Source organism: Pelodiscus sinensis, chromosome 6, assembly GCF_049634645.1.
Source record: "Pelodiscus sinensis isolate JC-2024 chromosome 6, ASM4963464v1, whole genome shotgun sequence".
NCBI lineage: Eukaryota > Metazoa > Chordata > Testudines > Trionychidae > Pelodiscus > Pelodiscus sinensis.
In genome coordinates this window covers 43179024-43193445 of record NC_134716.1, presented here as the reverse complement: position 1 = coordinate 43193445, position 14422 = coordinate 43179024, and the positions used below count along the sequence as shown (strand labels likewise).

General features: G+C 41.7%; 1 protein-coding gene across 13 annotated transcripts in view; it reads left to right on the top strand.

Moving 5' to 3' along the window:
* Positions 1 to 14422, top strand: part of FANCC (FA complementation group C) — a 170917-nt gene that overhangs the window by 28105 nt on the left and 128390 nt on the right. For 12 of the 13 annotated variants that reach the window (XM_075931816.1, XM_075931818.1, XM_075931810.1 and 9 more), the window contains exon 4: positions 1442 to 1536. In XM_075931816.1, the coding sequence (XP_075787931.1) occupies positions 1442 to 1536 (95 nt within the window). Of the gene's footprint in view, positions 1 to 182; positions 321 to 1441; positions 1537 to 14422 lie in introns of all 13 variants that reach the window. The other variant, XM_075931819.1, reaches the window with a different exon arrangement.

Genomic DNA, 14422 nt, shown 5'->3' with positions numbered 1-14422 from the left:
ATGTTTGATAACTATTTCGTGCAGAGATGTTGAGATGTTAGTCAGTGGGAGGCCAATGATGGCCTACAGGCTTGCTGGACATTTATTGAAGAATACTGGTTTAAATCAATATTGACATCTTTGATCACTTGGTGAAAATACAGAAGTTACTTAATGGAGCTTTTATTATTTTTTTTCTGCAGGCTTTGCCAACAAAATGCTTCTAAATGATACCGTTTATTACATCCTGGATGACAAGTATATTGAGAACAGAATAAGCTATTGTGGAGGATCATTTTAATGCTATAATTTCTTCTTCCACCATTCTTAAAACCTTTTGAGTAATAATGTTTTATACTTTTATTAAGAATAATAGCAGTAAGCGAATGTTGTATCAGAACTTCTCTACTATTAAATCCAGTTTTGGTGGGTTTACAGTATAATACATTTTTTTTCTCTAGGCTGGAATTTGAATATAAGCTTAGCCTCTGCTAAAGAGCAGTGTTTAAAACATTTTAAAATATATATATTTATACTCCTGTTAAGAACTAAATTTTGGTTGAGGAAATGAGCTATACAGGCACATAGACTTAGTTAAAGAGACGAGAATCAGAGTCCTCAGTTCCAACTGTCCAATGATCTGTGTTTACATAGGCAAGGGCTCTTCTGTAGTGTATGTTGAAGTACCAGACATGTCTTGTTGTTTCTCACATACATGTTTTATGGGTAGTAGAACTGTGTAATACATAGACCTACTAGCTACGTGCATGCATTTCTTTTGATCCATTCATGAATCTACGCATAAAGAGAGAGCCACAATACAGTTTGGTTATGCAGTGTTTAGTTCATGGAGTTTTCCTATGTGCCATGCAGCCTGTTTACAATATGCATGAGAAATTACCACAGCATGTGCTATCTAATACATCTATATGCAGGGTCCCAAGTTTTTCACTGATGTTCTGAATGACTTTTACAAATCCATAATTGAAATTTGCAGGGATAAAGTTCATTTATTTGTCTGTAAATATAACTAAGATTATAATGATAAATAGTAACAATTTTTTTCTAACAATGTGTTATGACTAATTATATTAAAGAAAAATACAAAGATATTTAAGTAGTTATTGGATATTACATGTAGCTACTATTTTAAAAGTCACTATGCTATGCATGATTTTAAAGATCTGAATATGTATAGGCTTGAATATTTTTAATATATTCTGTGCAGTTCATTGTGTTCTATGCTTTTACATGTTTTTTAAAAAAATTATCATGAAGGAAATTAACAAATACTATGAGAATAATATTAAAGTTGTGATGTGACTGATAGATGGTTTTAAAGTTAAGATTTACTTTGGGCCTTAGGTTTGATGTTTTAACAAGGATTTAGGATTGTTGTGGATAATTTTTTCTGTATTTTTACTTTTTTATAATGTATTCTTATTTGCCTTTGTTTCTTTAGATAAGAGCCAGAAAACTCTCATGTGGTGCTTAAGTTGCCTGTACAGCAATGAACCGCAGAACCCTGTGGAATTGAAGGCTAACAGCTGGATACTGGTAAGTGAATGAATCTTCCCCTTGACTGCTTTGACTTTAATTATTTAAAGGTGCTACATCTATAGCATAGAGAGAGAGACAGTGTGTCATTTCAGAAACTGCTCTAAAGACAACCTACATGTGTTGAAATATGTTCTGCTATAATTACAATATAATCTGTATTAGCCTGTCATTTTGAATGTTAAAAATATGCAGTGTTCATATTAAGGTAGTTTTAATGGTCTTTATGCAGTGGAGCCCTAAATCCAGTAAATACAAGTCAGGAACAAAGACCAGAAATCAGAAAGGAAGAAAATTAAACAAAAACAAAGCAACAAAATAAGACCAGAATTACAAAGCAAATATAAATTGTTTTCAAAACAATGGCATGTTTAATCTACACGAATTGAAAGGTTCTCTTTATTTAATCTCTCTTGCCTATGGAGAAGCTAATTGTATCCAAATTTTCTTTAGAGACAGTGAAATAAAATATTTGTGTGAAGGTTTATATTTTGTAAGGAATAATGAACACTTAAACCACTTTAATGCTACATTCAGGATTAATGTGCATCTGTTCTTCACGTTTTCTGCATTTACTCCCTGAGCCAAAAAAGCACAACTTTAAGCATGGGTGCTTAAGTTAGGCATGTGCTTAAGTGATGTGCTAAATTGGGGACTTAGAACACATATAATTAGATGAGCATCATTTCATTGGACTGATTTGCACCCAAAACAAGGGATGACCGAAATAATGATGGAATGGTTAAGAGTCTCAAATATATAGTCCTTTAGGGTAGTAAATAATTGAGCTGAAATCTTTGCTAATTTTGCAAAAAATTTTATCAAAGTAACTTCATTTATTGATTATGTATTTCAACTTGTATGAATCCATCTTTAGATACAATAATTAAAAACTACTAATCTTAAAACAACTAAGAATACTGAAGCAGTTAGATTTTTTTGGGGCATGTGAACCCCCACGAATAGTGCACTAGTAGCTTTTCCTACAGTAATAGTAACTTAGCCTCACTGAGACTACATACTGATAGGATACAGAATTATATTAGCATACATACAGTTTTCAACAAAAAAAAAAAAAGACTGCGAAATATGTGCTATGGAAACTGTCTCAAGAAAGAAGCTGGAAATCACTACCCTTTTAATTGTAGGCAGTCACATGCACAGACTTCTTTGCAAGTACAGTATATCAAAGCATGTTGATAAAGAAGAGGGAAAGGATAATATTCTCTCTCTCTCTCTCTCTCTCTCTCTCTCTCTCTCTCTATCTAAAAAAAACATTTCCTGTGGACAATGGAGTGACGTCATGTTTCTCTGCATCACCCCACACCCTAGCCTCCGCAGAGTCAGAAGTGGCAGCCATGGCTGGGAGATCCCTGGCTCCCCTACAGGAGGGCCAGGAGAGCCCAGGCGGTGGCGGCAGCAGCTCACTTATACTTCTGGGTCTGGGGCCCCAACGCTGCAACCCAGTGGGGAACCGCCACTGCCTGCATCATGCTCCAGCTTTGTTCCCCCCTTCCCCAAGATTGCAGCACCAGCTTCCTGCAGGAGCGGGGGGAAAAGAAAGCCCCAAGGCGCTGCACTGGATCTGGGGAAGTGTACTTGCTATGCAAGCCGGATCCAGCACAGAGCCTTGGAGCTTTCTCCTCAGCTCCCTTGCAGGAAGCTGGTGCTGGCCCTGGAATCTTGAGAGGCGTGGGGTAGGGAGTCACGAGGATGGAATGCCAGGCAGGCAGTGGCCCGAGGCAGGCGGCAATTCCCCACTGGATTGTGAAGTGTCAAGTCCCTAGATGCAGAAGTAGAAGCAGAGATGGACGTGGCTTCCCCATTGGAGGGTGGGGAAAGCTTCTGGTGTCTGGAAGTGGTGCACAGCACGAAAAAAAGTAAGTGGCTGCCCAGACTTTGCACCCCCAATGCCCTCACGTACCCCCAGCCCGCTCCTGCCCCCTCCCTCTGGCCAGACGTCCTGCTTCCAAGCCCACTTCTGCTCCCTCCTCCCGGCCAGACACCCTGCCCCCAGCCTGTTCCTGCCTCCTCGCTTCCGGACAGACACCCTGACTGCTGGTCGCTCCTGTCCACTCTCCTCTGGCCACATACCCTGCCGCAAGCCCACTTCTGCCCCCCCTCTGTTCCCCAGCCTGTTCCTGCTTCCTCCCCTGCCAGCCAGACACCCTGCTTCCAGCCAGTTCCTGACCCCTCCTTTCTGGACAGACATCCAGGCCCCACAGTCTAGTCCCCTGCAGGAAGGGCTGGTGGCAGTCCCTCTCCTGCCCTGGTACGAGTAGGAGGGAAGGCAATGATCTGGACAGATGGGGTGTTGGCGAGTGTAAAGAGCAGGGGGTGCAGCCCCCTAATACTTTTATATATCTTTCTTACTGGTTGCTATGAATTGCATTATGAATTGGGATGCTGAAAGCACGACGACTGGCCAGCTGGGGGAGGGGAGTTAGGACTCTGGGGCACAGACCTGTTTGGAGCTGGATGGCAGGTAAGTACAGGTTAGGAGGGCACTTTGGGGCAGGAGCTTACCCAGTTTTCTTATCAATCCATGGCTTTAGCATGGAGCTATGAAATTGACAAGAATGGCAACCAACAGATGATGGAAGTAACTTGCAATGTCTACAGGGATACTAATGAAATAAACATGCTTTTCAAAAAATGAAATAAACATGCTTTACTACTAATTTCACACAATCCCACTTTTCATTAGAAAATGGTTGAGAACCACTGCTCTAAACCTTTTTAATTCTAAAGGTTTAAAACCTAATCCTGATTCTCTCCCCTAACTCTAGTAATAGCCCACTTTGGCTCATTAAAGCGAGTATAAAGAAATTTTAAACCACCAAAATTAAACTTCAGTTTGCTTTTCAGAAAAGAAGGAAAGAAAGTTTACCCGGGTTACGTACATCAGCCTGTTTGTAGTAACCCAGAAGTTATGCTTGTTTTTATTTAGCTTACAATAGACAGAACTCCATCAAAGTATCTATGAATTGTATTAGAGTGTTCTGGAGCAGGTTGCCACTACTCAAATAGACCAGATCAAGAAATTTACTGCCAATTAAGCACAGGATGTTTGCAATTTTTAGTGATGTTCTCCGGATGACCTGGGTTTTTTTTATGATCATCTTGACTTTTTCATTAAACTACAATTGTAATTGAATTGGCTCAGTTAATGAAACACTGACCTTTCACCTTGGATAGCACAGCCACACCAAAGTCTTAAGTGAAAATGTGTTTTAAGGCCTTTATTTTTTGTGCAGTAAATAAATAATATTGGATATAATGCTGGAAGACTTGCTTACTGCAATTCAATATGAATGTTATTCATATCTCAACAAGGGTGTCTAAGGTTAAACTTAACTCACATATTAGGATATTTTCTGAATGATGTATTATGTATTTCTGCATTGTTCAATTGCATAGATTTTTTTTTTGAAAGGTCCTTTTTTTCTCTGTCCTTGTTTGCACAACCAGTCTTCTGTATATCTGTCATTCTAAAGAGTATTTGTTATGGTAAAATCTGGTTTGATTAGACATAAAGATATTCAGAATGAGAAGAGAAACACATTTTTAGCAAACTTTAAGTGCAGCAAAATTAAAATTTCTACAATTTTAGGACTTACATCACTAAATTAATCCTATTCTCTTAATTTGTGAGGAAATTTTGAAATCCAGGAGAGTGTGGTTCCTAAAATGTTCCAGTTTGTTGAGATGAGACTTTACAAATGAGTATTTACTATGTATCACATACATTAATAAACTGTGAAAATAGTAAAAGAGAAAAATTAGAGGAAAATGTAGAGAATAATAATGGTAGGAACCAGCTGCAAGAAGATTAGTAGAAAATAGTATCTGAGGAAGAAAATAGGAAAGGAGGTATCAAGAAAATGATGTAATAGGTGAAACAAAATATTTGTCATGCCCACCTATTTCAAATTAAACTTGGATTATGCACGCCTGGGGGCAAGGATACATTTTATATTATTTTTGTACAGCACAAAGAAGCTGGACTCTACTGTAATGCAAATACATAATAGAGTACAAAGTGCCACTTGTGAGAAATATAGGGCATTTCCTCTGTGTATGTGTATGTATTGTCTAAAATAGTGCCAAATAACAAAACAAAGAATGAACTGGTCAGTATTTATTATGTTTCCCCTTTTCTTTTTCAGTTTCTATATGTCAAAATTTATTTTGACAGGTGAGAAATTAATATGTTTTCTTATTACACAGTATTTTTAAGTACATATGAAAAAGAGAACATTGTTAAGAGATGGAATCAGGAAGTCATAGCAGCTTTATTGCTGATTGTTGAGCAATGATAGTTATCTACATCTAACTTTAAAAATATGCATATTCTTAATAACTTATCAACAATGTTCCATATTATTATGTGTAAGTAGAAGGTATTATTTATATTATCTACATATATACATACATAAAAATAGAATAATTTCAATTAATTCGATAGTTTTCAAAATTTCTGAGACACCTTTACTACTTTTCCAATTTTTGTGATACTATTTTGGGTCCCTACGTTCTGTTGGTATTGCTTGCAGGGGCTTTCTGTGCTGGCAGATTTTTTTGGCATCATCTGTACCAATTCTAGAGTGTCACTAATAGAGCTAATTTCATAATCATTGCTAGTTTTCCATATATCTGAATCTGTGTGGTGTGGCTCATTTGTTTCTTTACTTTTGCTGGTAATTGTTTTTCTTTTGATGGTAATTGTTCTTTGGTTGTTCTTAGGAAACAACTCCAGCAGTAGAGTTAAACTTAGGCATCTGCTTGTTATGCTGCTGATTAAGTCGTCTTATTATTGTTTTCTGGTAACACCTCAAGGTTCCAGCTTGGGGCTTGGCTCCATCATATTAAGTACTTTATGTACACAGAATAGAAGACCCTCACTGAGCTTACAATCTCAAGAACAGAACAGGCAAACAGATACAGACCACTATCACCAAAATTTTCCAGAAATACAAATTTTGTAAACTACAGTGCAATTACTTTCCAGTTTCTCCTGCACATAACAGCCAACTTCTCCCTTCTCTAGTTGCAATACAAATTATAATTGTATGATGTATAACCTCATATGTAATGAACAACTTCATGTCCCAACGCTACATCTCTTGTCTATCAAAAACTGTTGCTTGTACTTTTACTGGTTGCCCTGTCTGTATTTAATAGAATTTTTGGTGTGTCTGTGTCACAGGGTGGGTAGCCTGTCCCCCCGGGAGACTGGGTGGGGCGCCTCACCCCATAGTCTAGCCCTGGCTAAAAACCCTTTTGGCCACGCATTATGGCTCAGTGGTCTAGTCTATTGCACTCTGGTCGGCGGGATGGGGAGGTACAGTGGCCGAGTCTATAGCGCCCCCGTCTGCGGGGCAGGAAGGTGCAGTGGCCTAGTCTCTCTCACCCCAAGTGGCGGTATAGTGAGGCCCAGTCGCCAAGTCTATGGCGCCCTGGTCGACAGGGCAGTAAATCCCAGCGGCCAAGTCTATATTGCTTTAGATTGGCTCCCCCCTCTAGGAGCGAAGGGAGGTGGGGATAGGGGAGCCCAGGCCCTTCCTCTCCACCGAGCCCCAGCCCAGGGTGTTGTCTGTGGTAGATGGTTCCACCCAAAACACGGCCAAGGCCACCGGGAGACTTCCTGCTCCCTGCCCTTGGCTGCTTCCTACCCCAGTCCGCTGGCCAGCGTAGTCCCCACCTGCGATAGCTGATGCTGCTGTGACTACAGCAGTGGCTGCAGCTGCTGGTGTGGTGGCTAGTGCTGTTCCTGCTGGGTCAGTGGGGGCAACTGCTCCTGTGTTTTGGTAGGAGCCCCTTCCCCTCCCGTGTGTCATCTTTTCTACTATTGCTTATTTGCTGCAGTGATGTAAAATCCTGGTTAATCTGTTAACTGCTTAACCGAGATCCTGTGGGTGAGGGGGATGTTCCAGTTCGGGTCTGAAGCAGCCCCTTCCTGTGATATTAAGACCAGCTGGGCTACAGCTGCCACACCCCCTCCCATTGCCACGGCATGAGTGGAAGGCTGTTGTAGCCTGGCTGGGCCCACCGTGCCATGAGCTGCTCTAGCCAGGCTGGGCCAGGCCTGCCATGGGTGGGGAGCTGCACTGGCCAGGCTGGGCCCACTGCACCATGCTGCAGGCTGGGAGCTACTGTAGCTCAGCCCGGCTGGAACGCCCCAGCCCATGGTACAGTGAGCCTGGCTGGGCTGAACCAGCCTGCCACCTGCTGTGTGGGCAGACCCTCCCAGGCAGGAGTAGCCCACCTCCCTCCCCCACCGCAGTGTGCTGGGCTGCTGGTTACTGTTAAGCATCACTCGGTAAGGGTAATGCTTACTGGTTAAATGGTTATACCTTTAATTTACTGTGGACAGTTGAATCTGTGTGCAGTATCAGACACACAGAATCGTCATTCTTTTAGTTTTGATATCTTGTTAGATGATGAAGCCATATGCAGTGCATCCACAGCAACTTTATCAACCAATCTAGTGATTAATGCTATATATTAAGTGCCAGTAGGTAGCTCTCTTTAACTCACACGCATGTGCGCTCACTCTCGTGCGCGCGCGCACACACGCACACACACACACACAGAGTAGCAGCAAGCCGCCATCCAAGTTGCACCCACGGTCCCAGAGTCATTGGATATTTCTATTAAGATGATTAGCAGATGGTGACAGGTTGCCTTTTATCTGTCCAAACTTCTTGCTCATAGAATTCAGAGGGAATGACAAGGGGGAAAAAAATTGTTTCTTTTAGAGGAAGACCAAGCTGGATCAGCCTGAGTCTTCCTGCCAAGACCATAAACATAACTAGCATAAATAAGTGATAACAGTAGGCAGACAGCCACTGGAGTTAGAGATGACAAATGGACAACTAGAACTGAAACTGGACTGAAAACAGCTATTGTAGCTAGTAGCTAGACTTTCAAAAGACATGTTTAAGTTATGAAACACGTGCAGAAAAACCGAAACCAACATGTTGTACTGTGCAGCAATCGCAGTTGAGAGCAATTTCTCTGAAAAACAAAGGGACATGTAGGATCAGAACTAATGGTCCATCTAATTCAATATCTTGTTTCTGACAGTGGCTAGTACCAGATGCTTCAGAGGAAGGTGCAAGAAACCACACAGTGCACAATTACAGAATAACTGGTTCATGAGAGCAGTTTGTCCCTTATTTCTGTCATTTTGTGCTTTGCTAAAGCCTTGAAGCAGGAGGATTTATCACTGCTTAAAAATAGTTTTTAGCTATATAATGTAGCTGAATGTTCTCAACATCCATATATGTGAGTAATTCAGTTATGAATTAGGTCTAACCTCTAGGGTTCAATAGTATTTTGTAGAGATATGGGGTAGGCTAGAATCTCTTCTTGGGCAATAACTAATATGAGAATAAGTTAGTTACTTTAAAGAAAGGTGTAACTCTACTGTTACTTTGGAAGAAATGAGGAAGAATGTAATCTGGTCTTGAAGGGAAAAGGCTGATTGACTGGTTACCCAGGTAAAGAGATTAGAGGGGCAAAAAAGGACAAGTTGACCAGTGAGGATGCGTGTTTCATAAATGTAAAAAGTTGCTTCCTTACTGAGTGACACATTGTATCCACCTCAGTTAACTTTTCCAAACATGATAGTAAAACCTAGTGATGATTTGTGGTTTTGTCATTAAATTTATGGTTTTGTGGTAAGTATGAGTGAACGTGGATGAACATGTGTGTTGTGCTGGGACATTGAGTTGTGGCAGTTGAATTCAGAGTGTATGCTGCTATTAGGGACTATGTTAGTTTGGGATTATTGTGTGGGTGGGTGGTTGTATTGATTTGTCTGTAGCTTTGTGTTATGCCAGGAGATTTGTATTGACTTGTTGAGATGGGAAATCTATATTGATTTGTGCTGATTGTGAATGTGGGGTGCATGCTTCTTGTGAGGAGCTGTTTGTTTTGGGGTTTTATGTGTGCTGGTTGTGGAATTGTGGGGTGGCTGTGTTAATTTGTTTAGATATGGCTGTTGTGTTGAATCATATGTGTGAAGTTGGACCATATAATCCACCATCTGTGCAGTCTCTCATATTACTGACTTGTTACTGCAAATAAATAGTTGATTGCAAATTAACTGTACAGTAAGAATGGTGATTGGTTGAGTTACTTTTGTTAGCACACTGGTCTAGTACTTTCGGCACAAATACTAGTCTTACTGTTTTGTTTTATATAGACTGCTCTTACAGTCAGGGATTTGGAGCAATCAAATTTTGTAATTGCTCCACTTCAGCTCCGCTCTAGCACCAATAGTGACTGCTCCAGCTCTGCTCCGCGCTCCGACTCAAATTAATTTTTAACTAAATAAAAAAGTGCATACTGTAATTTTGAAAAAATATTATTTTTATGCAGAGTTTTAAAACAATTTAAATGTCATCAACAATGATACAAACTAGAATAATTTCTAATTAAATCTGTAAAAAATTATTGCAGCAATCAAGTCGTCTTTTATAGCCTGCCGCAGTCTGCAGTGTTGCCGGATGTCTGATAATTATCTGATTCTTTAATAAAACATATCTCCAGAAAACTTTGTAATTTTGTATCTGTACATTAAATCTTGATTTTGGCCGAAGTGAGAATAACTGTGACATACTACGTAAAGTGGTAAAGTAGATGTTAATTGTTATACAATCTGAAACTTTTTGGCACCTTTAGGACTTTCTTGCTAAAATATCATTCATTTTGGATTGAAAATGAAAAAAAAAAACTTGGAGCAGTCAAAATTTTCTGTGCTCCAGCTCTGAGCAAAAACCTGCAACTCCACTGCTCCGCTCCAAAGCCCTGCATACGGAGCTTTTCATAATGATATTTGAGTGCTTTATAAAGTTTAAGAATAGGTTTAGAATCATAGAATCCTAGGCCTGGAGGAGACCTCAAGAGGTTATCAAGTCCAGCCCCCTGCCCAAAGCAGGAACAATCCTAACTAAATCACCCCAGCCAGGGCTTTGTCAAGCCAGGACTTAAAAACCTATAGGGATGGAGATTCTACCACCTCCCTAGATAACCGGTTCACCACCCTCCTTAGTGAAATAATTTTTCCTAATATCCAACGTAGATCTCCCCCACTGTAACTTGAGACCATTGCTCCTTGTTCTGCCATCCGTCACTACTGAGAACCGCCTAGATCCATCTTCTCTGGAACCTCCCTTCAGAAAGTTGAAAGCTGCTATCAACTCCCCCCTCACTCTTTTCTTCTGTAGACTAAATAAGCCCTAATCCCTCAGCCTCTCCTTGTAGGTCATGTGCTTCAGCCCCCTAATCATTTTGGTTGCCCTCTGCTGGACCTTGTCCAATGCATCCACATCCTTTCTATAGTAGGTGGTCCAGAACTGGGTGCCCTCACCAACGTCGAATAAAGGGGAATAATCACGTCTCTAGATCTGTTGGCATTGCTCCTCCTAATGCACCCCAATATGCCATTAACCTTCTTGGCTACAAGGGCACACTGTTGACTCATATCCTGCTTCCAGTTTTTTAAGCAGATGTTTTGTTTTAACATGATCTTCTCTCTCTGTTTAATAAAAAAATGTACCAAGATTTGGAATGGCAGAATCCTTAAATATGGAGCATTTTGTGAGTGCAAAAACCTATCGAGTGGAGTCTCAAAGAGGAAGTCTCAAATAAAACCAGGTCTAGCCTCAATCAGAGCTTTATAAACCAGTAAGGTTAATTTAAATTAACTCTGCCATTTAATAGGCCACTAATGCAAAGAATACAGAGCAGACTGATCATGATCTTTATAGCTCAAACTCATTAGCAATCATGCTGCTGCATTATGAGCAAGCTATAAATAGTGGATAAGCCTCCCTGATAACATGGTATAGAGGGAATAACAGTAATTGAGCTGGGTGGTTGAGCAAGGCATGGATTGCTATGACCACAAAAATAAGGGCACAAAATTACCTAGCTAAAAACCCATTTCCAAATCATGTTCAGATATAACTCTCCTTGAATAGGGCATGGTAAAAAATGATGCCAAGATTTTTAATTTTGCTAACAATTTCAGAAGTAAACCTCTTAGAGGAGGCATTATGGTGATCTGCTATGTTTTTATAAACGGATCCTGAGAAAGGGAATATTATATGATGTACAGGAGGTGTGTGGATTCACCTGATATATTCGAGGCCTCTTGAGATCTCATTAAAATTAAATCACCGGTTCTGTATGAGGTACTGTTCACATCACTGCCTGGTGAGACTGTGGCACTGCTAACAACATCAACTTTCCCACCATATGCCTTGTCCTCCACACCACTGCATTGTTCATGCTTTCGTCAACTGCTTTGGCACTGACAGTGGCACTGCATCTCACTCACATCGTAGAAAGCCTGAGGCAATGAGCCACCACAGTCATTTCTTGTGGTACCGATCTCTGGCACCTTCAGGCTCCACTCCTCTCTGATGTGGCTCAGAGTACACTTCAGATTCAGGGGCTCAACCTTTTGTGTCTCACAGTTTGTGGTACTGTTCAAGATCATGGCACCATCTTTGGCACTGCTAGACCTATGCATACTCAGCACCAGTCATGTCCTAGTCTCCTCCATGATAAGCCCTGATGCAGTGACCCTTTTGGATCCTGTGGGCCTTCCACCAGGATCAGACACAGCTAGGTTTCCATGGAAGACTTGGAGTCCTCCTCTGCCCGTGCGCATCTCTCAGCAACTTCAGTGGCCCTGGACCTCCGCTCTCCTCTCCCTGGAAGCTTCCGGCCCTGGAAGCTTCATCTGTTGGTCATGAGGTCCCTGGGTGGGGCCAGACTGTCACACTACTCCAGGGGTGGTCAACCCATTCTGGGCAAAGAGCCAAGATATCAGCGGATCCAGCACAAAGAGCCTGGGCAAAGTTGTTGAGCAAAAAAAAAAAAGGGACCCCAGTCGCATTTGGTCAAGAGGGGAGAAAATAAAAGCTCTGCCCCTGCATTTAAATGTGTTTAGAGGCTTTTTGACCGAATCAGGCTCCCGCCAGTCGATGGCCATGCTGTACGGCTCCCTTGCCCAGGTCAGCACAGGGAGCGAGGAGGAGAGAGCAGTTTTTGGGGCTATGGGGGTGGCTTACAAGCCATGGGGGTGGGGTAGGAGAGCCACATGTGGCTCGTGAGCCTCAGGTTGGCCATGTCTGCGCTACTCCTATCATCCTTACTTCCTCCAAGCAGAGGGTACCACCAAGGATCCTGAGAAGACAGGAGGACCCTATTTCACCCACAACTTTTTCGTCCTTTTCTCTGGATGAAGCTGTGGCTGGTACATCTTTGTTCCCTCAATCCATGGATTCAAGAGCCCACCAGGATCTCCTGTTGTATATGGCACAAAGCTTTAATATGCTGTCTGAGGAGGTTGTGAAAGACTGATCCCATTGGTGGACATATTGGCTTCTGAAGACTTCTAGAGAGTGGTCTTACCACTTAACACATCCAGGGCACTACTTGGGTGCTCTGGAAAACCCTGCCCCCTATGCCCCTGTCAGGGCCCTTTCCCACTATGGCATTCCAAATGCAGAAGGTAGGGGCTTGCAAGAGACCTTAAATACTTTGCCTTTATAGCAGTGGTCTCCAACCTTTACACCCAAGATCACTTTTTAAGTCTCAGAACAGGCGAAGATCTACCGCCCCGCCCCTTCTTTGAAGCCCCGCCCTCTCTATTCTCCTGTCCATCACTTGCTGAAAGCCACAGTCAGCTTGCTGGGGTGTTTCAGCCCTCCCAGCTCCCACCATTCCTCGCAGCTACTCACCTGTGTTGTTGCTCGGTGAGTAGCTGCTCCTCAAATGAGGAAATCAAATGTAAATGTACTGCGCAGGTGCGCAGTTCAGAGAGGGCTCAAGAGCTACTCTTAGAGCCCCTGAGATCTACCGGTAGCTCGCGATCTACTGGTTGGTGACCACGGCTCTATAGGCTTCTGCTTACAAAAACTCCCCAAGATCACAGATTTCCTGCCCTTGGGAGGTAGCTGCCACCATCAAGTGTAAAACAAAAACCTATTCTTCTGAAACCAAAGAAGAAGCACTTGAACTTCTTCCAGAGGAGTACTCCCCCCAAGCTCTTTTACCACAAGAGAGCTGGAGAAAAACAGAAAACAAACTGCAGTCGCTGATAGCTGACCTCTTAGCCTTAGGCATGCATACACAAACCTGTTGCCTTCCAGGACACAAGAATCAAATCATTGCCTTAAAAAAGGTGATTTTATTAACAAAACTAAAAGATATCCTTGATAAAGAATACTTGGTTGCTAGGTGTTACAGAGCAACTGAGAAAAGAACAAATTAAAACACAGAGAAACTGTTATCTTTGGGTGCAACTTAGATACAGTGACTGAGTGAAGGTACATAGACTTAGCACAGAGAAATTTAACCAAACAACAAAACAAAGAACAATAACCTGATCACGACTAAATATACACGTCTTTATTTACTCATGATCTGTACTTCAAGGCCTAGTCCATTTCCATGTCCAATATTCCTTGTAGGCATGGTAATTCTGTTTGATTATTTCATCTTGCTTCCCCTATCTCCTAGCTTAAAACTCACTCAAAAGAAAAAGCAGGCAGGTATGTCTTTCAGTTTGAATTTCAACACTTTCTGCCATTGTCTTTCCTACCTTTCTGAAAGCCCTAGCCATAGCCAGGAACACTGGTGATCAACATGGTCAACAACAACAAATATCAAGGCCAGCTGGGATCAGTGCCAAAAAATGAGGCAAAAATGCTGGACCTCTTTGGTTACAAGGGCTACTCAACCTCAGAAGCTCCAGCTGCAACTACTGAAGCTCCAACTTCAGCAAGTGGCACTAAACTGCTGTGCATTTTAACACCTGGAACATGCTCTCAAATTCTAGGAGCTGCTTCATCTGAGGCAAGGC